Source organism: Artemia sp. Qi Xiang Cuo, chromosome 13 (genome assembly GCF_049724085.1).
Source record: "Artemia sp. Qi Xiang Cuo chromosome 13, ASM4972408v1, whole genome shotgun sequence".
NCBI lineage: Eukaryota > Metazoa > Arthropoda > Branchiopoda > Anostraca > Artemiidae > Artemia > Artemia sp. Qi Xiang Cuo.
Window position 1 is genome coordinate 49,606,446 of NC_142806.1, and position 24,125 is coordinate 49,630,570.

General features: G+C 34.4%; 1 protein-coding gene across 1 annotated transcript in view; it reads left to right on the top strand.

Annotated features, from left to right (window-relative positions):
- Positions 1-24,125, top strand: part of LOC148945369 (cGMP-inhibited 3',5'-cyclic phosphodiesterase 3A-like) — a 287,673-nt gene that overhangs the window by 193,056 nt on the left and 70,492 nt on the right. Inside the window, exon 10 of the mRNA XM_089098771.1 lies at positions 19,522-19,703. Coding sequence (XP_088954897.1) covers positions 19,522-19,703 — 182 coding nt within the window. The remainder of the gene's footprint in view (positions 1-19,521; positions 19,704-24,125) is intronic.

Below are 24,125 nucleotides of genomic sequence, written 5' to 3' on the forward strand. Positions count from 1 at the left end.
TGTGGTTTACCTTGTCACAGTTACATTTTCTTGATTTTTCAAAGTTCATTTTGAATTTCTTTCGTTGAAATGCAAGAGTTGGAATATTTCAGTAGTGTTTGGTTGTGGTTTACCTTGTCACAGTTACATTTTCTTGATTTTTCAAAGTTCATTTTGAATTTCTTTCGTTGAAATGCAAGAGTTGGAATATTTCAGTAGTGTTTGGTTGTGGTTTACCTTGTCACAGTTACATTTTCTTGATTTTTCAAAGTTCATTTTGAATTTCTTTCGTTGAAATGCAAGAGTTGGAATATTTCAGTAGTGTTTGGTTGTGGTTTACCTTGTCACAGTTACATTTTCTTGATTTTTCAAAGTTCATTTTGAATTTCTTTCGTTGAAATGCAAGAGTTGGAATATTTCAGTAGTGTTTGGTTGTGGTTTACCTTGTCACAGTTACATTTTCTTGATTTTTCAAAGTTCATTTTGAATTTCTTTCGTTGAAATGCAAGAGTTGGAATATTTCAGTAGTGTTTGGTTGTGGTTTACCTTGTCACAGTTACATTTTCTTGATTTTTCAAAGTTCATTTTGAATTTCTTCGTTGAAATGCAAGAGTTGGAATATTTCAGTAGTGTTTGGTTGTGGTTTACCTTGTCACAGTTACATTTTCTTGATTTTTCAAAGTTCATTTTGAATTTCTTTCGTTGAAATGCAAGAGTTGGAATATTTCAGTAGTGTTTGGTTGTGGTTTACCTTGTCACAGTTACATTTTCTTGATTTTTCAAAGTTCATTTTGAATTTCTTTCGTTGAAATGCAAGAGTTGGAATATTTCAGTAGTGTTTGGTTGTGGTTTACCTTGTCACAGTTACATTTTCTTGATTTTTCAAAGTTCATTTTGAATTTCTTTCGTTGAAATGCAAGAGTTGGAATATTTCAGTAGTGTTTGGTTGTGGTTTACCTTGTCACAGTTACATTTTCTTGATTTTTCAAAGTTCATTTTGAATTTCTTTCGTTGAAATGCAAGAGTTGGAATATTTCAGTAGTGTTTGGTTGTGGTTTACCTTGTCACAGTTACATTTTCTTGATTTTTCAAAGTTCATTTTGAATTTCTTCGTTGAAATGCAAGCAGTTGGAATATTTCAGTAGTGTTTACTTGTCACAGTTACATTTTTCTTGATTATTCAAAGTGAACTTTGAAGAATAATGAAGATGTAACTTTGACAAGTTAAACCAGAATAAGACACAACTTATATAGTACAACTCGTCCTTTTCGACAAGAGAAATTCAAAATGAACTTGTATAAATCAAGAAAAGGAAACTGTGACAAGGCAAACAACCCCAGACCGCACCTGAACTAGTCCATCTCTTGCATGTCAACGAAATAAAATCAAAATGAACTTTGAAAAAATAAAGAAAATGTAAATGTGACAAGGTAAACCACAACCAAACACTACTTAAATATTCCAACTATTCCATTTCAACGAAAGAAATTCAAAATGAACTTTGAAAAATCAAGAAAATGTAACTGTGACAAGGTAAACCACAACCAAACACTAATGAAATATTCCAACTCTTGCATTTCAACGAAAGAAAATTCAAAATGAACTTTTAAAATTCAAGAAAATGTAATTGTGACAAGGTAAACCACAACCAAAAAGTACTGAAATATTCCAACTCTTGCATTTAAACTAAAGAAATTCAAAATGAACATTGAAAAAAGAAGACAATGTATCAATATCTTGGTACCCCACAACCACACACTTCTCAAATATTCCAACTCTTGCTTTTAAACACTAAAAGTACAAAATGAACTTTGAAAAATAATGAAAATGTAACTGTGACAAGGTAAACCAGAAACCTACACTACTGAACTATTACAACTCTTGCATTTCAACGAAAGAAATTCAAAATGAACTTTGAAAAATCAAGAAAATGTAACTGTGACAAGGTAATCCACAACCAAACATTTGTGAAATATTCCAACTCGTTCATTTAAATAAATGAAATTCAGAATGAACTTTGAAAAATCAAGAGAATGTACCTGTGACAAGGTAAACCACGACCATACGCTCCTGAAATAGTCCAACTCTTACATTTCAATGTAAGAAATTCAAAATAAACTTTGAAAATTCAATAAACTGTAACTGTTACAATGTAAAACACAACCAAACACTAATGAACTAGTCCAAATCGTTCTATTCAGCTACAGAAATAAAATATTAAATTTGAAAATAAAAGAAAATGAAAATTTGAAAAGTAAATAAAAACCAAAAAACAAATTAAAAAATCCAACTCTTGCATTTCAATGAAATAAATTCAAAATGAACTTTGAAAAATAAAGAAAATCTAACTGTGACAAGGTAAAACAAAACCAAAAACTACTTAAATATTCCACATCCCGATTTTAAGCTAAAGATATTCTTTTTGAACATTGAAAATTCAAGAAACTGTTAATGTGTCAAGGTAATCCACAACCAAACACTACTGAACTATTCCAACTCTTGCATTTCAGCAAAAGAAATTCAAAATGAACTTTGAAAAAACAATAAAATGTAAATGTGACAAGTTAAAACACTACAAAACACTACTTAAATATTCAAACTCTTGCTATTCAACGAAAGAAATTCAAATGAAATTTTAAAAATCAATAAAATTTAACTTTGACAAGTAAAACCACAGACACACATTACTTAAATGTTACAACTCTTGCATTTCAATAAAAGAAATTCGAAATGAACTTTTAAAAATCTTGAAACTTTAACTTTGACAGTGGACAACACAATAAAACAATACTTAAATATTCCAACTATATTATTTCAGCGAATAAAATTCAAAATGAACATTGAAAAATCAAGAAAATGTAACTGTGACAAGCTAAAACTGAGTCTCTCAATCCCCGTAAAGCTCTTTTAAAAGATGCAAAAACTACTTATTTAACACAAAAAATTTCGTTTTTAATGACCACCATGTAAAGAAAAACCACACGGAATCAGGCAACTGAGTCTCTCAAACCCCTTAAAGCTCTTTTAAAAGATACAAAAAATACTTATTTAACACAAAAATTTCTTTTTTAATGACCATCAAGTAAAGAAAAACCACATGGAATCCGTCAACTGAGTCTCTCAACCCCCTTAAAGATCTATTAATATATAAAAAAACAAATTATTAAACAAAAAAATTTCGTTTTTAATTACCAACAAGTAAAGTAAAACCACCCGGAATCAGGCAACTGAGTCTCTCAATCCCCTTAAAGCTATTTTAAAAGATACAAAAACTACTTATTTAACACAAAAATTTAGTTTTTAATGACCATCAAGTAAAGAAAAATCACACGGAATCCGTCAACTGAGTCTCTCAATCCCCTTAAATCTCTTTTAAAAGATACAAAAACTACTTATTTAACACAAAAATTTTGTTTTTTAATGACCACCAAGTAAAGGAAAACCACACGGAATTAGGCAACTGAGTCTCTCAAACCCTGTAAAGCTCTTTTAAAAGATACAACTTTGTATTTTTTTAAAGTATAATCCACCTAGTAATGGTTTTTATTAATAGAACTAATAAAAACAACGTAAGGGCCTGGTTCGTGTGCCAACGTTTTTTTTTTTTTTATACATTTGCTAACTACAAGAGGTACATTTTGTTACTAACTCTTTTCTCCAGCATTGTAAACACGTCAAATGTTGTGTGCTACTTTTTTTAGAAATCCAACCCACCTCCCCCTCTCCCGGGGTGGATCCGTGGGACCCATGAGCTTCCATCGATGTAGGAGGATCGATACCCTTTCGAGTTAGGGGGATGGTGTATTGGACTTCACAACACTGTTCAAATAGAAAAACCTCATATTCTTTCTCGTAAACACCTAAGTTTTTCAATTAGATGATCAAAAACTCCGTCACCCAAATAATGATTCTTAACATTACCGCGAAGACATATTTGGAAATGATCAAAAAAACCATTTTCCCATGTGTAAATTGCTTATTGAAGATATAGATCTTGCTATTTAAAGTCCAATTTGCATACGACCCTACTTAGAATTCATATCGGATTGATAGATCTGATAATTAAAGAGGATGTATTCAAATGCATTAGGCACGAAAATACCAGTCTAGAAGTGCGCGTTACATTTATTGGATCTATTTTTTTAAATTTCGTTTTTTTCAAATAGTTAGTTTTTTTTTTCTAAAATTTAATTTTAATTATAAAGAAAATTTTTTATTTTTTTATATTTAAGGTTTTTTTTTTTTTTGTTATAGAAAATACTTTAAAGAAGTAATTTTTATATCCCGCAAATTTTTTTTATTAAATAAAATTAAATATATTAAAAAAAAATTTTAATTTTTTAAAGGTATATTCCCCGGTGAAAATTATGTCTTATTTTTTGAAAATAGTGGTAGAAAAAAAAATATTTATATACTTAAAAATTGATATTTGAATTCTCTATATGTAATAATTTGTAATAATTGTGGGTTGTAAAGTTAACAATATTAAGTAGTTTGAGATGAGTCATTATATAGGTAATTAAACTCAATTTACAATTTCCTTAAAGCTTAGCTTGAGATAGAACTGGTGTCAGATGCCCATGTCATAAAAAGATTCACAGTCAGGGGCTGGTCTTGTGTAGTTCTAGTAGCTAATTTTATAACTTAATGTATTGTATATTTAATTATGAAACAGTCGATATATATGGAACTATATTAATAAGGGGGGGTATTTAATTTTTACAATTAATTGAAAAAAAATGCATTTTTTTTTTTTTAAAATTATTATTTTATTTTTTTTAATTTAATTTATTTCAAAACTTTTTTTTTTTTTTTAAATATTTATATTAACTTTTTTTTTTTTTCAAAAAAATAAATAAAAATTGTAAATTTTATATTAAAAATAAAAAAAGAAAATTATTACGGGCCGTTTTTTTTTTAAAAAAAACACAATAAAAAAAAAAAAGCCGCCTTAATATAAAAAAAAAATTATAATTATTTATTGTTTTAAGCACAAAAAAAAAAAATAAATATAATAATAAAATTACCATTATTTATAGTGTAATGAAATAATTTCTTCATTAACTTAATTACAATTTCTTTTTAATAATGAGAAAATTTTTACTCAACAGAAATTGCTTTGAATTATCCATTTTTCTATGTAATTAAAAAAAATGTCAGTTGTGTTATTTTCAATAAACGATTAGAAACTCTTGATTTATCTAATTTGAAACCTGATTATATAAAAAAAATAATTATCTTATAAAAAAGAAGAGACATTGGTTTTTTTGAACTAAAAAAAAAGACATTTAAATTTGAACTTGCGTCGTTACTAGAGTGTAAATACCTTTAGACATGTTTGTACGCAAATGACCCTGGTAACCGTCCAATGCATTGAAAACCTAAACACATATCTATGCCTTCAGGCGTAAGTTCGCATTTAGGTTTTTAATCAGCACCTCTCTTACTACTACTTTCCATATGATTTTTCAAATTACTATAGAAATGATACCTCTTTGCAAATGATCCTGGTAACCCCAATTCGTTGAAAACCTACATACATATCTAGTCCCTAGGCTTGGGGTTCAAATATATAGAGGCCTGGCCCGTTGTAAGTCTTATTATGCACTCACCCTTGAGATCTATTAGTTAATTTAGGATCTGTATATCTTAATTCTTTAAAGAAAACAACGTCTGATATGACAAGATCCGCTCTTAGTAATAGGTTCTTGACCCGTGGTAAGGCATATTACGCAATCACCCGTGAAAGTGTATAGGTGACTGCCCCGTGGTAAGTCATATTACGCAATCACTCGTGAAAGTGCATACACCATTACTACTATTATGTGCCCCTAGGGCATGACTTGCAATCCTATCCCCAGAGTACTGAGGTTGTGTTAAACCTAGAGGCATTGTTATTTGTTTTTTGAACTATTTTGAACCAAAATAACTGTTATTTTGTTAGTCAAAAAATAACTGTCTCTCAATTTCAATTAGGTTCTTTTGATGAAAATAAGGGTAGTCAGGGGGAGGGGGGAGTAGTTGCCCTCTATCACTTTTGACTCTTCAAACGGAAATTGAACTTTCAATTTGATGAAACTTATATATTGGAAATCAGCATTAAAATCTGATTATTTTGATGTAATTATTGGTATCAAAATGACGTTTTTTAGTTTTTTTTACTATTGAGTCGGGTCGCTCCTTACTTACAGTTCGTTACCACGAACTGTTCGACAAGTAAATCGTACTATTCAGAAAATGGTTTTCACTCCTTGATTGACACTGTTCTTCTTGCAATAATCAACTTCCAGTGGTTCAAATACGGCTTTCATTAACATAATTTGTTGCTGAGAATTGTCAACGATTAGTCTCTAGTGCACCCAAAATTCTAATTTATATCAAAAAAGGAAGTTAAACAAAAGGAGACAAAATGTCTTTATTTTATTGAGAGTCATGCGGAAGCTGAAAAACAAATGCCCGTACAACTCAAAAAGAGGTCAAAAGTACTTTAAACTACAAGTTTACACTTCAAAAATTTGTAAGTTCTGTTGCCAAATAAAACTATTAACTCCAGTTTTGGAAATAGTTTTGTTAATCCAAAGGATTAGCAATGACTATTTGATTTGGTCTCAATGAAACACTTAGGCAATTCATTTTGAAAAAAAAAATTCTCGTCTCACTTAAACCAAGCCACCCTAAGAAAGGGGGAAGCCACACATCCCTCTTTCAAGTACTCGGTTCTTATTATTAAAAAGTTAATATATCAGCAACTGGGTTTAATTTTCTGTTTGACATTGAAAGTATTAAAAAATAGATAAGTTTTTTTCCATTCTAAGCAAAATATTCTATATTTTTGTTTGAAAAATTAAATGTAGAGTAGAAGTATATTAAGTTAGTCAAACATAAGACAAACTTATAAGTTTCGTCTGCTTATTGAAACAAGGATGGAAACTAAAGCTACGTATAAAATTGCCGAGGATCTGGAAGATGCAGTTAGATAGCGTAATAGAAAAAATATTGCACCGGCATGCTAACAAATTGAGAGGGAGTAGTCAATCTGGATTTGTCCCAGGTAGTAATAGGAACGGGGCCTAAATTAGTGAGAAGGAAAGAGTGAGAGAAAGATGGGAAAAACAAATTGAGAATGTGTGAAACCCAGATAGAGTTGCAGGAAAAATTAGAGAAAAATGAAAAAGTTTTTGATACCTTGGATGTGAAGGAAGATTTGTTCTGTGAGGAAGAAATAGAGACAGTACTAAAAGGATTAAAAAATAATAAGGCTCCAGGTGCTGATAGTATGGTAAACGAGGTTCTTAAATATGGTCACTCTGTGGTTAGAAATAAGTTAAAGAATATTATGAAAATGATTTTTAGGAAAATGGAAGTACCTAACGATTTTAAGAAAACCTTAATTAAACCACTGTATAAGAAAGGTGATAATAGTGAGTGTGGTAAAAATTGAGGCAATAGTATCGTCTCTTTAGGTAGCAGTCATTTGATAATATGATACTTTTTACAGTGTTGCACCACGATAGAGAAAGTCAATAAGCAGCACACCTTGCCTATCCCAAAAACAGTAGCCATAATCTTCCTCGCTGACAAGGTTTACAATTTTTTTTGTTTTTTGGGGGGGGACTTTAGTGCCCCCACTCTATGGACTACAGTTTTGTCTCGCAATTGATGTGCTTCACCCACGTCTCGTCACCCGTCACGATTTGATCCAGTAAAGAATCACCATGTGTGCGGTAGGCGTCAAGAAATGTTAAGGCTGCTCCAGTTCGCTAACCTTTATGGAGGTCTTTAAGCATTTTTGGCACCCATCTTGCACAAAATTTATGGTAGCCAAGCTTGTGAGTCACAATTTCAAGCAAAAAAGTCCGAGAAACTTGTGGGAAGCAAAGCGAAAGCTCCGTTATTGTGAAGCGACGGTTTTCACGAATCTTCTCATCAACTTTGGCGAGAAGATCGTTCGTCATAATACTCGGGCATCCACTCCTCTCTTGATCATGCACGTTGGTTCGGCCATTTTTAAATCAGATACACCATTTTCGTACTGAACTTTCATTCATTACGTTGTTGCCATACACTTTGCACAGTTGCAAATGAATTTCAATCGGTTTTTCGTAAAAAGAACCGTATTATAGACCACACTTCACAACTGGCGGGATTTGAAATTTCAGTGTACCTTTTTTATTGGAATATTGGAAAAACGGGCATCGTGGATATGCTTTTGTTCCCACGCCTGGATGCCGACCAAAGCTACGAGCACGCGCACACCAAAACATAACTGATCGCCGCGCACCTAGCGGCCTCAGACGGAAACGTTCCCTAGTTTCTGAATAGCCCTCGTTTTTATTGGCTAAACTGAAAAATGAGCTTGCCGAATCCACTAATAAGCAATATGCTTGTGAATTTAGCATTTTTTCTTTAGAGAGCTGTACCCCAAAAAAAAAGAAAAAGGAGGTCAAATAACACAAAACTGTAAGGAGCTCAAGGATGTTTTCCAATTAAAATAACGTAAATTTTTTCAAAATATGATTTCGAAAAATAACACTTTTCGGGTATTTTCATTTGAAAAAAAACCTTGTTTTGCAAGTTGCAAGTGCAAATTCAAAAAGTCGAAAAAAAACCTGATTTTGATCAATACTTGTCTTCGCCCCTTTCAAATTTATTTGGTTTTATTTTAAATAAAAATTACAGATATGTTAAGTCATGTTCAGAAAATAAATGTGGGCAAGGGAAAGTAGCCTACCATCTCCCTCTATCAAATCTCATGATTTTCTCATAGTTTATATTTACTTCCCTGTCGTTTTGCTGATTTGAGAACTTTGCAACCCATCCCATATCTGGCATGAGGCTCCGTCCCCTCCCTCTGAGTGCGTGCAGGTAGAATAATGAGCTTTCTTGGCGATCAGATTAACAGTGTAGTAATGCATACAGGACACATAAACATTCGTTCCATTCGATGCCACATATACTAGTGTTCACATATATGGACACTCATACTAGTAATTTATAGCGCAGACGCATCAAAAAAGAGCAATAAATGAGAAGTATAGAAATGTCTAAAAGGCCAGCGCATGTTTCAAGAACTGTTAAATTAATCAAGAATATATTTTAAAGGTAACTTGTTCTACATATACAGGTGGGTAGAGCCAACGTCGTCCGAGACAACCCCGGTGACAATGTTGTCCTTATTGGAGCTGGATTAACTATGTACGATTGTCTGAAGGCGGCTGATACCCTGGCGAGTAACGGCATCCATGTGTGTGTCATTGATCTTTTCACCATTGAACTTTTGGATGCCGACACCATTCGAGCTCATGCTCTGCGGATTGGTGGCAAGACCACCTGCAAAATTACATCCTTTCATTCGTTTCAAAACACACTGAAAATCACGTATGTAAATTTACGAATTTTACTTGTAAAAAATATTAAAAAATATTACGAATCGAAACTTTTCATTCCTAGCTTAAGATTTCTGCATCAAGGAACCAAGCTTTAAAAAATAAAGACAGTTATATATTTTTTTTTAATCAATCTTAACTATAAATAAATAACAAAAATAAACCTTAACTTTATTTTAATCGCGTAGAAAGGAAAAGTAGTAGGGTATGGGGTATTTCCATTCATTTGAAAATTGTTTTCCCAAATAAGTTAAGTTCCTAAATAAATTTTACCTAAGGCGTGACCCATCTAGATCGTTTTTTAAAACCGAAAAAGGAACGATTACCTTATTACACTTTCTTATTAAACGAACAATAATCACAAAGCAAGGGTCAGTTCCGTGGTATACAACTTATTATCGTAATTTTTCTCCCGCAGTGCGTAGTTTTTATACGAAGTAATTAAGAATCTGAACTCCCTTCACAGGAAGGTTTTGACTAATAAAACTCAATCATGCGAAACGAATTCATTGGATGCTAAAACCAGCTTAATATGTTTAAAAACCAATCAGGCTTAAAAAGGGCGGTACTATTTGTCTCTCCAAAAATAAGGTATAATGTGAGCGGCTAGCGAAAATACAAAAATAAACCAATTGAATTACAGCTCAGTTCTTAGCACGAAGGAATAGGATAATGAGCTCTCTTTTGTAGAAACTCGGATGGAGAAGATCTTCGTTGGTGATACAAGTTCAGGGCTGAAAGTTATAACATAACAAATGTAAGAATATTAGAGGGTAGGATGACATATCACATCTTCACCACCCTAAATATAGGGAGTAGCTTATTTCTTAAGAATTCCAGAAGCATCTGTTTGCTCTGAACGTTCTTTTTTTTGAAAAATCTGCATTTTTTCGTAGGTTACGAGAAAAGACGGGAAGTTAATTATTGAAGTGTATTTTAAATGAAATAAAAATATAGAAATATAAGAACAGGTAAAAACTATTTATTTTATATAAGAACTGAACAATATAGCCCGTATATCTTAGTTTCACATCTGAAAAGCTTTTGAAACTCCTAATATATATTGTGGAGCTGATTTAATTGAACTTATAATCGTACATCCTTGAAGGTTGGGATTCAAGCCCTGCTGTCACCAATTGTTTGGTTAAAGACGGGGACCAGTGGCATGACAATGTGAGCTCAGCCAGGGCGTGCGGAAGAACAGTATGACTGGTTTACATTGCACTTTTTGGCCCAAGGACCATGAAACGGAGATCAATACCGTCGGTTTAAACTATGAAGTCCAAACGTTTTTTTTTAGTTCTTTTTTTTTGTTTTAAATATATAATATCCAAATTGGGTTATTTTTTTTGTCTCAATATTAAGGAAAACTCAAATATAGGGTCTTTATTACATTACCAGCTGAAACTTAGTAATCTTGGATCTTAAAGGAATCTTAAAATGGTTTATTGCATGCTCTTGGTATCATATCTCTTTTTTTAATGCTTCCCGATAAGCCTATATTTTTGTAGATCACGATATTTGAAAGCAAATTAAGAGATATTGCAACAATTCACTGGGAACTGAACCTCAGTCTCTTTAGAAAGGAATCACAATGAGCAAATGGATTGCAATTTTGTATGTTATTTTTCTTATCCCTGGGTATCTGATAACAGATGAACCGAAAGTAAATAGATTATTCGATGTAATTCTCCTAAGGTTTCTGATAGCAATTTTCCTAAAAGACAAGAAAAGTGTGCTAATGACAGACTTATAACGGTTTCATTTACTATTGTGAACCATGTGGAATGTAGAAACCTAAATAGCGAATAATGCAAATAGACGATTTTCCTAAACGACCAGAGGACCCTGTGCATGAAAAGAGGTGAATTTTTAGACCCAAATGAACGGATTTTCCCCACTCCAATGAGTTTTTCACTAAATTTTTGCCTGGGAATCTTTCTTCTCATTTTTATTTGCTAGCTAATGAAAATGAGAAAAAAGTTTACAATTATATGGCAAGAACATAATGCATAAGGAGTGACTTTTTTCATCCTAAAATAATACTCAGCTCTCTTCCCTCAACCAATTTATGGGTACGATGCTGCTCTTACGTAAAGAAAAATAATAGAAAAAAACAGCAACATTCTTGCCTCTAAGCATAAGTCGAAAAAATCTGAAGTAAAGAGCCACCAGCATATATTCATAACCACATCGCTATGCATTGTGAATGCAACTCTACATGACAGCAAGCAGGTTAGGGAAATTACCCCAATAATAACACAAGGACATCCCATCTCCAAGAGAATTCCATCTTCAAATTCAGCTTCGTATTGTACCACAGTAACGCCGATATTTAAGTGTGCATTAGCCCTTTCAAAAATATCAATAGATCGAAGCGTTACTGGGTATTTCCCCTCTAAACAAGAAAAATCTACAATGGGGAACCCGTCCTTCCAATGTCCAGCCCAATTGTCTAAATTCGTCTTGGTAGCGTCATCTGCTAGAGGCTGAAAGGCTGATATGAGGAAAGCATATCTGAAACACTTTTGACCTGTTTCAAAACAGATCTTCTGGACACCATAACAACCTTCTAGATCTGGATTTTAATTTAAGTCTACTGCCCGACCTCCCCCCTGCCCCCCTCTTAAAATAATATAATTAATTAAATTACATAAATTTACGCTTAACATTTCAAAAAAAATGAATAAATATCCCCTCATATTTTAGATAAATTTCAAAAGATTCGTTACAATTTTATCTACCCAATCTATGAAAGCACCTTCAAAATTTTCAAATTCGAATAAACCAAATGCATCTCGGAATGTACATAATGATAATAAACTTCACTTTTTCCCTCATTTAAATAGAACACTTTTAAAACAATGGAGACCTTAAGTGATTCCTTCCCCCACAAGTGAATTTGATTCTCCAGACGTGCATGAATTTTATCTATATATGCATGCACATTTTTTACAGGGTCAAAAACAAATTTTCCGGCCTTTAGTTACTTAAAAAGGTCATCAAGTGTCGCATTGTAAACAACTATTTTATTTAAAATTATGCGGGTTAATTGACAATTGGGGGGCGTTGTATCCTCATCACCCGCGGAGATCGTTACCACACCCCCCGCTTGTTCAAAAAAATATTTGGAAAGAGCCAATTCAGGTTTTCGAAGTGGACTCGGTCGGGTAAAAGAGGTTGGGGGAGGTGGGTTCCCAGTTAATTCATTCGTAAACTTGTCTAAAATTTGCAAGGTATTTTGGCTCAAGTCTACCAGCTCAACTGTGCTATTGTCTAAATTAAAAAGAAAATCATCTAAAAACTCGTCAATATTAAAAGGTACTCCAATGCTATCGTCCCAAGTTGAATTGTTGGGGGACTCCGCGGCTGCCTCCTCTCCTTCTCCAACTGACGAGCAGGGGGGAGATGGCGAGTATGGGACCAATGCAACCTATAAATGAAAAATAGCTTATTTTCAAAGTGTTCAAATCATCCCTACTGTAAAAATTTTAATTATTGCATAATAACATTTGGTTAATTCAACTGAAGATAATCTAAGACATGACATAGAAGCGCATCCTGCGGCGCTTTCCTGGCCCACGGCGCATCCCTGTGGCGCTTCCCTGACCCGTGTCGCTTCTTGGACCCGCGGCGCTTCCCCCGGCGCTTCCCGGACCCACCGGCTCCGTGAGTCCCGGCCATTTACATAATGTCCCCAAAAAGTTTGAAATATTTCTTATTCCATACAGGTTCAATAAACACATGAGTTTAATTACGGAGGTTAGATGAACGAGTTTGAACTTCAAAATGTTGAGAATCATTCAGTCACTTTCTCCACACACTTCTTAGGCATTATATTGCTATGTTTTGACATAAAGCTCTCCGCACGAGGTTATATATAATTTTTGGCATCTCCTTTTGCTCTTTTGTTTTACATTAGTGGTTTTAGTCAATCGAGGTTTCAAAGGTCTTTGCGTCATTCTGTTTTTTCTGAAATAGCCGTAAACAAATTGTCTGTAAAATTAATATTTAGGACATTGGAGATCTATATTCTATGTAATAGCGAAACATGGCACGAAATAAATATTCAGTGTAAATTAGAACGACAATATGTGACAGATGGGATAATCTCTCTCAAAATTATGTGAAAAAGAGCAGTCGATGTTTCAAAGGTACCTAAAAATATATGTGATAGCAAAAGAGAAAATAGTAAAGATTAGAAAAAATAGCATTTTCAGTTTCAAAGGCAGTGATTATTAATAGAAATTACCTAAAAATATTCGCTTATGAAATATCGAAGCTATATCAGATAAGAAAAGAGTGGTTTATATGCAAAAAAATTAATTTATATTTAGATATCTCCGAGGGATATAAATTTAAAACAATGGTTGGGGGGTGAGGGGTTAATTCCCTGCTCTTATAAGCTTATATAGGGATTTAAAAAGAAAAAAACATTGGAAGAAATAGATAGGTAGAAAAAATTTCTTAAATCTAAATATGCTGTGTGGGCTGGGGCCCCATACGGACCAGTTACGGCATTTGGAAGGGCGGGGGGGGGGGCAGCGCTTTTTTCTTGCGCGGCTGGGCCGGCTATTTCACGATCTTGCGTAGCTTCGGCATTGTAGTTATCCACCCACTCTCTCTTAAGTTTTCTGTCAGGCCGCATTGGAGCTGGCTCGTCATCTCGGGCTTTCTAGGAAGGAGGGGGCACGTATTCTTCATAATTTGCCTTAAAAAGAAGAGAAAAAATTAGTATCAAAATAATTTGCCCCTTTTTTACAGAAAGAAAGTTAGTACCCTCATCCATATAATTTTGTTTAGAAATGCATTTATCTCTTTTCAGTAAAGCAAAAAGTAAAAATTTCGCGAGAAATATATTAGGCTTAGAAATCAAACGTTTTTATTAGACAATCAGTAGTCTATAGCCATAGGATAGGAATAATTGTTTCTATTTTTACCATTTAGAAAAATATTAAATTTTCCGGTCTATAGGCTTTAAATTAGATCGTTAACCCATCGACCTGTAGGCCTATATTTTGAAAACATAGGTTAAAATGCTATTCAATTTATACATAATATTAGCTTCATGCAACTCCCAGAGACTTTTCTAGCCCTGCACTGTTTGTTTTCATTTTACACTGATGGCGGTAGAATTGAAGGCATTGCCCTCCCCCTTTACATAATTTACTTACAAAGAAGCTGTTAGAAGCAATGTATTGCCCCCTCCTCCCTTTCACATAATGTTCTAAATATATTGTTAAACTTAATTTGAAAATCATCTCTTTCACCACTTCTCCGACAAATACAAGGCCCTTAATGTTCATGCTAAAAAATAGTTTGTTTTCATTTTACACTGATGGTGGTAGAATTGAAGGCATTGCCCTCCCCCTTTACCTAATTTACTTACAACGTAGCTGTTAGAAGCTATGTATTGCCCCCTCCCCCTTTCACATAATGTTCTAAATATATTGTTAAACGTAATTTGAAAATAATCTCTTTCACCGCTTCTCTGACAAATACAAGGTTACGAAACTACAAGCTTAATATACAGTAAACTCTTTTTGCTTAAAACTGTTTTAATTTGAAAGCCAAAACAAAACCCTTTGACTAGACCGATAGCGTGAACACATCGGAAAAGGGTGACAGCTAATTATAGGCCTCACATTGGAGTCTTGTGTCAAATCAGAGCAGGCTAATAACAACAGAGCGATGGGTGTCTCAGTTAGAGAAAATATTAAAATTGAGAAAAGCCAAAATTTAACGAAAGGATAATTATTTCTTTTTGTGAGAATTTGGGATTGTAAAACAATGGCGGGGGGGTAAAAAGAATATATTTTATGTTTTCCTTTGATTATAATGATGTTTGTATGGTTTGGGGGGGGGGGGTAAAGGAATATATTTACGTTTTAGCTGAATATACTGGAGGATGTCCAAGGAAAATTCGTTTGAAAATAAAAATGCACTTACATTGCTAATTGCGGCTGCCAAGGCCTCAAGCTCATCAATATTATCCATTCTAGCTGTTTGCACTATGTCAAAATACTTTCTGATAATTTAATCACATTGCATGTCCGTTATATACGAAATCTCAGGGCCGAATTGTTATGTAACGGGGAAAATTATATGTAACCAGCCCTCTGATTTGTTGAGAAGGGAGATGTATCCAACTCGCTGATTGGCTGAGAAGGAAGCACGTGATATAACTGTTTCCGGGAAACTGATAACATTTGGCTTGAGCAACAACAACAAATACTATTTCTGGACACCATGACATTCACCTCGAGCGTGCCAAAAACAACAACAACAACAAATAAATCAACCTTGACATTCGCTGAGAGCGTGCACTTACAACAACAAGCATATCGACCTTGGAAATTTAGGTCATTGACCCCATTAACCACGTGTTCTCCCTAATGACTCTATGCCCATATTTGGTGTGGGCGTGGGACCTTTAGGGTCATCTCTACTTATATCCGACTGTCCGAGGCAAAATTTCTTCTGAATCTATTTGATTCAAATAGATCTCTTTGTGACATTAAATTAAAAAGACAAGTTTTTTTTAACTGAAAGTAAGGAATGACATTAAAACTTAAAACGAACAGAAATTATTCCGTTTATGTAGGGGGCTGTCCCCTAATTATTCACGTACGGTGAGCCAAAATCAAAACCTGCATTAATTCAAAAAAATTCAAAAATTAAATTTAAAAAAACAAGATTTTTTAACTGAAAGTAAGGAACGACGTTAAAACTTAAAACGAGCAGAAATTATTCCCTTTATGAAGGGGGCTGTCCTCTCCTCAACGTTTCGCTCTTTACGCTAAAGTTTTGAGAAAGTCAAACTTTAGCTCAAACTTAAAGTCAAACTTAAAACGAACAGAAATTATTCCGTTTATGAAGGGGGCTATCCCCTCCTCAACGCCTCGCTCTTTACGCTAAAGTTTTGAGAAAGTCAAACTTTAGCGTAAAGAGCGAGGTGTTGAGGAGGGGACAGCCCCCTTCATAAACGGAATAATTTCTGTTCGTTTTAAGTTTTAATGTCGGTTCTTACTCTCAATTAAAAAAAAACTTGTTTTTTTATTTAATGTCACAAAGAGAGTACATCTATTTGAATCAAATAGATTCAGAAGAAATTTTGCCTCGGACAGTCGGATATAATTTGACAGCTTTATTTCCTTTGAAGATTGGTGTAAATGCAGTATCAGAGAAAGTTTTGAGAAAGTCAAACTTTAGCGTAAAGAGCGAGGTGTTGAGGAGGGGACAGCCCCCTTCATAAACGGAATAATTTCTGTTCGTTTTAAGTTTTAATGTCGGTTCTTACTCTCAATTAAAAAAAAAATACTTGTTTTTTTATTTAATTTCACAAAGAGAGTCCATCTATTTGAATCAAATAGATTCAGAAGAAATTTTGCCTCGGACAGTCGGATATAATTTGACAGCTTTATTTCCTTTGAAGATTGGTGTAAATGCACTATTAGAGAAAGTTTTGAGAAAGTCAAACTTTAGCGTAAAGAGCGAGGTGTTGAGGAGGGGACAGCCCCCTTCATAAACGGAATAATTTCTGTTCGTTTTAAGTTTTAATGTCGGTTCTTACTCTCAATTAAAAAAAAACTTGTTTTTTTATTTAATGTCACAAAGAGAGTCCATCTATTTGAATCAAATAGATTCAGAAGAAATTTTGCCTCGGACAGTCGGATATAATTTGACAGCTTTATTTCCTTTGAAGATTGGTGTAAATGCAATATTAGAGAAAGTTTTGAGAAAGTCAAACTTTAGCGTAAAGAGCGAGGCGTTGAGGAGGGGACAGCCCCCTTCATAAACGGAATAATTTCTGTTCGTTTTAAGTTTTAACGTCGTTCTTTACTTTCAGTTAAAAAAACTTGTTTTTTTTTATTTAATTTTTGTACGTTTTGAATTAATGCAGGTTTTGATTTTGGCTCACCGTACATGAATAATAAAAACAAAATTTGCATAATAATTTTACTTTTTTTTGGTTAAATGGCTTTCTCGAAACTTGTGTAATTTTATTTACGAACGTTTTTATTAGTAATAAATATACGTAACTTACGAATTAAATTACGTAACGAACTTCTATATTCATGGATTTTTAATACGTATATTAGAGGGTTCGCCCCCTTGCTCTTTAAGCTTAAGTTCGAATTGTGTTCCAATTCTTTAAAAATTACCGCTTAATGACAAAGGCCGTTAATTAGAATAAATAGCTCTTATGAAACAACTAAAACATTTTTGGTTTAAAGAGCGAGGTATTGACTAGAGGGTGAACCCAATCATATACGTAATATTTTCTGTTCGTTTTAAGTTTTGATATTGCTTCTTACTTTCAGTTGAAAAACTCGCTTTGTTTATTATTTAATTTCTGATCTTTTTCTTTAATAATGCTGGGAAATCCTGCGCCCCCTTCGTAGCAATATCCCTTCCCCCATGAAAAATTTCTTCATGGAAAGATCCTTCCACATAACCCCGACCCCCCCCACCTACCAGGAAAAATCCCCCCTGAAAACGTCTGTATACTTCCCAATAACCAATACTATATTTTAACATTGGGTAAAGTTCATAACTTTCAGTCCCCCCCCGGGGGACTTCGGGGGATTAAGGCATCCCAAAAGACGTAGTTATCATATTTTTCGACCATGCTGAACAAAATGGCTATCTTAAAATTTTGATCGGATGACTTTGGGAAAAATGAGCGTGGGAGGGGGCCTAGTTGCCCTCCATTTTTTTTGGTCACTTAAAAGGGCACTAGAACTTTTAATTTCCGTTCGAATGAGCCCTCCCGCGATATTCTAGGACCACTTGGTCGATACGATCACCCCTGGAAAAAAAATAATAAACACGCATCCGTGATATTTCTTCTGGCAAAAAAAAAAATCAAAATTCCACCTTTTTGTAGATAGGTGCTTGAAACCTCTACAGTGGGGTTCTCTGATACGCTGAATATGATGTTGTGATTTTCATTAAGGTTCTATAACTTTTAGGGGGTATTTCCCGCTTTTTTCTAAAATCAGCCAAATTTTCTCAGGAGCGTAACTTTGATGGGTAGGACTAAACTTGATGAAACTTATATATTTGAAATCAGAATTAAAATCTGATTCTTTTGATGTATCAATTTTTATCAAAATTCCGTTTTTTTAGAGTTTCGGTTACCATTGAGCCGGGTCGCTCCTTACTTACAGTTGGTTACCACGAACTGTTTGACATTATGATCATGGTTATAGAAGTTATACCCCGCCCCGTGGTAGCTTATTGCTTAAATTATGGGATGTTGTATTTCGCTTTATGATAGCTTCAAACTGATCAAACATTACTAAATGTTCGCCCCGTGTCGATTTTTCTCCTTTTTTTGTTCTTTTCATTTACTTATGCTACCGATGTTAGTTTGTTGCAAAAAGTGGTTAGGGTCTCTCTTTGTGGTTTTTCCTAAAGTATGGACCTCTGGGTGGATTGCTGGAGATTATATTACAGTTTGAAAAGCTAGGTATAATTGTTGCCTGGGACCAGAAAGTATGGCTTTCGCTTCTACTTGAGCCATTAAATGCGATGTGTGAACTGAACTGGAATTTAATAGCTATTTTAAATAGTACGTTAAATAGTATTTTAAATAGGACTATCATGAAGCTCTTTGGTTGCCTACAAAAAAGTACGTAAATATTCGAAAGCAGTTTGCTTTCGAATGAGCCCTTAAATAGCTCCTTATGATCTTCCAGTGCCCTGCAGTGCCCTGCACTGAAAAAAGGACACCTCACTGCTACCGGTGCAAAAAGTGATTATTGCAAAATTAATTGCAGTCGTAGTTATTATTCCTGGATCGACCTCAAATAACAATTTTTTCTTACTTGACGGTTTCTTTTTTGAAAAGTGTTTTTAAATTTTTCGTTATTAGGTGGGTTGAATTTCGTTCGTTACAAGGTTTTAGCGATAACTGTGACTATGGTTTAGCGATGGTGGCAAGTCAAAACACGCTATGAAACATTTGTGTCAAGTAGAATTTACGACCCTTATATAAGAGCCATACATCCTACTTGACAAAAATATTTCACAAAGTCTTATGACATGCCACTATTGCCAGAGTGCTTCTAGTGCCATCCTTTGCTGAAGTCAGTGACTTGAACTCAAGAGGGTTGTCTTAGCCCACCTTAAAATTTTTTAATTTTGTAGGTGTTAGTGGGAGCCCTGGTCTACATCAACGTCAAAGTTTTAGTTTTGAAGACACATATGGCATAATGGGTGCTAACCTACCTGCCCTGGAGCTGATGGCTTTATATACAGCCGCTGCAATGCATGACCATGATCATCCTGGCAGGACAAATGCCTTTTTGGTTTCCACTTTTGCCCATCAGGTAATTTAGGGCTATTTGTCTGGCACTGTTTGTTGATAGTCGCTGTCTACAACAATTTGATGGTGCTTGGAAGCACAAATATTGACTAATCATAAATTCGGATTCACTGGAAAAAACAGTCTCCTTGTCTTACAAAACAGTTGTTTGGCTTGAGAAAAGTTGATTACTTTTTTTCAAGACAATAAATGTCAAGTTGACGATTTTTCACTCCTGTTTTTACATTCATGTAATTTTTCTTTTTTGAAAAAGAAGAAGACATTCCAAATTAAAGATAGCAAAATATGGTTAAGGGACTGTTGTATACCATCCAAGTGTATAGAGAATCAATAACTAGGCCTCAGGTGCCAAGGCTCCGTTTAGTGTTGGAGCAACTCTGAACCATGGGTCACAGACGTGGAGCAACACTTGCGACTATATTTTACGAGCAACATTTGCGACTATATCTTACGAGCAATAAATTTTTTATGCTACCATATCCCGTATCATGTTTATGATTATGTGTTATTATTATTCCAAGCTACTATTTGTAAGGTCGACGTGTAATTAGAGGACTTCTGAAACAATTTCTGTGTGCACGAAGCACTCTTCAAACTCTGTATCTGCATTGTTTTATTTTTACTTGTATTAAGACTGTGTACTGTTTATGGCGGTTAATGAACGTCATGAAAAATTTGATGCGCCATGACAACTTTGAAAATTATTTTTAAATGTGCTAACCAATTTATATAAGAAAATTCCCAAAAAATTACTAAGAGATATAAAAATTTTGCATAGGTTGTCCAAGAGAGGGTATGACGCACTATGAGGATTAGGAAATATTTGTTTCTAAAAAGTTTACCTTCGAAGCTAGGGCATAGAAAAAATATAGAGAATTCGCAATCTAAACTTGACGACAGAAACTTCAACTTCCACGTTGAAAAAAATTCTAAATTTTCTAGAAAATAGGTATTTCTAGGATATCAAACAAATTTTATGTTCCTTGACAACACCGGGAATTATTTACAAGTACAGGAAGCAATTCGATATATAAGAGACATAATATCATCATCTTGCTCACTTTTCATAATATTTGGCTTACACGATGAAAATATAAGAGGCATCAAACTAGTACAATCAGAAAATAACCCCCCCCCCAAAGATTAGAATTCTTACCTACGAAGCTAGTTTGTTTTACATGTGGAAAATTATAGCAAATTTATAAAATCAAAATTCAAAATTGAAAAAGTCACAGAAAGAAGTTTGTTTCTTGAAAACCATTGTCATGTCCCGATCTTAATAGATCAAGATTTTTCCTGTCTAAAAAAAAAAAAAGAAAAAACCTCTCGGACTATAGGATATAAAAAAAAGAAACTTCCAGGACTCTAGGATATAAAAAAAAATGATGAGTCATGAAAACTCCGAAAAATGTTTCCAAGTGAACGAAGTAATTTCGTATATACAAAAGTTAACATCCCCTCAGGCAATTTTCATAGTATTACTCGATTAAAACACAAGAGGCATCAAATCAAACATTTCAGTATATTAATTAAAAAAAAACTTTCCGAAAAATAAGTTTTTAAAAGAAAAGTAAAGGCCATTTTAAACTTAAGCTCATAAGATACAAACATATTTTAAAATTTAAACTCAAAACGACCAGAAATTACTATTAAATAATAAATGAAACCCAAAACGAACAGAAATTAAATAAACAATCATAGCAAAAACATACAACAAGTAATACTATAAATGAATAAATAGATCTTAAAGCGAGTAATGCTTAGACTGAATATGAAAATCAAGCTTAAAACGAAAAAAAATATTTTCCTATTGAAGTATAAATAAAACTTGAAACGAACAGAAATTAAATAAACAATCAATGCAAACAAACATACAATAGATATTAATGTAAATTAATAAATAAATCTTTAAACGAGTGAAACTTAAATTGAATATGCAAATCAAGCTTGAACCGAACAAAAATCACCACAAACAAGAGTTTGGGTATGACCTCCTTCTCTCACTGTAAAAGTCTCAAAGGTTGATTTTGAATTGAAGTTATGAAGTATTTTGCAGTAGGTTGCATAGGTTGCATCAAGACATGGCTAATTGTAGACAGAGAAAAGCCAAGACAGATTGTCCTGCAACAGGCAAACAATCGTTTAAAGCCAAGGCCGTATCCAGGGGGGGCTACCCAGTTTAACCTCCCCCCCCCCCGAAATTTTTGACCGAGTCGAAAATTCGTAAAACCTAGGTAAAAATCAGTAAAATTACTCGAAAACTGAGTCAAAAGTTAGTAACCCCCCCCCCCCCGAAAAAAATCCTGGATCCGCCCTTGTTTAAAGCCATCTTTATCTTTCAAATAGTACCTATTCGTTGCCTAAGCTCAGATCCACATTCATCGAAAATTTCAATTTTTCTTAAGTTTTTCAAATTTTTGGGTCACTTGCCCGAGACTCTGGGCGGGAGCATCACCCAAGTATTGTCCCAAATTCCTCTCTCAATTTAGCACTTGTTCACGGATGCCCACCATCTCCAATCACTTTCCAAATAGTATCTATTCATTGCCTCAGCCCAGTACATCAATCTGAGCAAATTTCCACTTTTTCAAGTTTTGGGTTACTTGCCTGAGACTCTGGGCAGGTGAGGTTGGCGCGTCCAAAAATTATCCTAACTTCCTCTCACGCCTTAGAACTTATTCACGGATGCCTAAAGCCGGGAACGGTTAGACTGTTTCTTTAGCGGTAACCATGCATGCGTTACACACATAGCAACAATATTTTTTTCATTTTGACATTTTGCCCATGTCCATCGTTTAGCATTCATGTTACACACATACCAATAATATTTTTTTTTTCATTTTCAAATGGTGAGCAAAAATTGCTCAAAAGTCAGATAACAAAACTCAGGTGTCGTCACAACCCCCCCCTCCAGGGCCCGGGGGCAGGCGTTGTAAGTTATGCCCTGGGGCATATATTGTTCGTATGAAAGGGATGCTCGTATAAAATTCAGAGAGGGCTCATTTGATTGGATATTGAAAGTTCGAGCTCACTTTTTAATAGTCAAAAGAGATCCGAAGGCAGCTATCCCCCCCCACGCCTTCTTTTTCAAAACCCATCTGAAAAAATTTTTTAGATAGACATTTTGTTATAAATAGTTCAAAGGTCGGATGAGAAAAAATTCGGTGTCAATAGAACCCCCCAGGGCACAGGGGAAGGCGTTCTAAGTTATGCCCTAAGGGCTTGTATGGTTCTTATGAAAGGGATGCTCGTATAAACTTCATCGAGGGCTCATTTGATTGGAAATTGAAAGTTCTTGTTCACTTTTTAAGAGTCAAGAGAGTTAAACTTGCCCCCTCCCCACGCTTTTTTTTCCACAAACCCATCCGCTACAAATTTTGAGATAGCCAGTGTTTTGGAAATTGTTAAAAAATCAGATAACAAAAGTGCCCCCCAGGGCACGGGGATAGGCGTTGTAAGTGTTGTCCTGTGGGCGTATATGGTCCTTATGAGAGGGATGCTCGTATAAACTTCAGAGAGGGCTCATTTGATTCGAAATTGAAACTTCTAGTTCCCTTTTTAAGAGTCAAAAGATATCCGAGGACAACTAACCCCCCCCCCACTCGTTTTCCCCACGCCCATCCGACAAATGTTTTATGTTAGCCATTTCATAAAAAATAGTTCAAAGGTCAGATAAGAAAAATTCCTGTGCCGACGGAACCTGCCAGGGCCCGGAGGCAGGCGTTATTAGCAATGCTCTAGGGGCATATATAGTTCTTATGGAAGGGATGCTCGTATAAGCTTCGGGGAGGGCTCATTTGATTGGAAATTGAAAGTTCTTCTTCACTTTTGAAGAGTCAAAACAGATCGGAGGGCAGCTAGCCCCCCCCCCCTTTCATGCCCTAAATGCATCAGATAAAAATTTTAAGATAGACATTTTGTTAAAAATAGTTCAAAGTTCTGATAACAAAAAAACTCTGGTGTCGATACAGCCCCCCAGGGCCCGGGGGTAGGCGTTGTAAGTTATGCCATGGGGGTATATATGGTTGTTATGGAAGGGATGATCGTATAAACTTCCTAGACGGCTCATTTGATTGGAAATTGAAAGTTGTAATTCACTTTTTGAGAGTCAAAAATGATTGGAGGGTAGCTAGCCTTCTCCCACACTCCATTTATTTTTTTCCCAGAGGGGCTTCATATAGAAGAGGTCGCCGTATAAACTTTAAAGGGGCTCGTTCGATTGGAAATCGAGAGTTCTAGTGCCCTTTCTAAGAGTCAAGAGTGATCAGAGGGCAATTGCCCCCCCCCTAAACCCTTTTCCCCCAAATACATCTGATAAAAAATTTGAGGTAGCCATTTTGTTAAAAATAGTTCAAAAATCATATAACAAAACTCCTTTACGTATGGTCATTTCTTTAAAAATAGTTCAAAAGTCAGATAAGAAAAA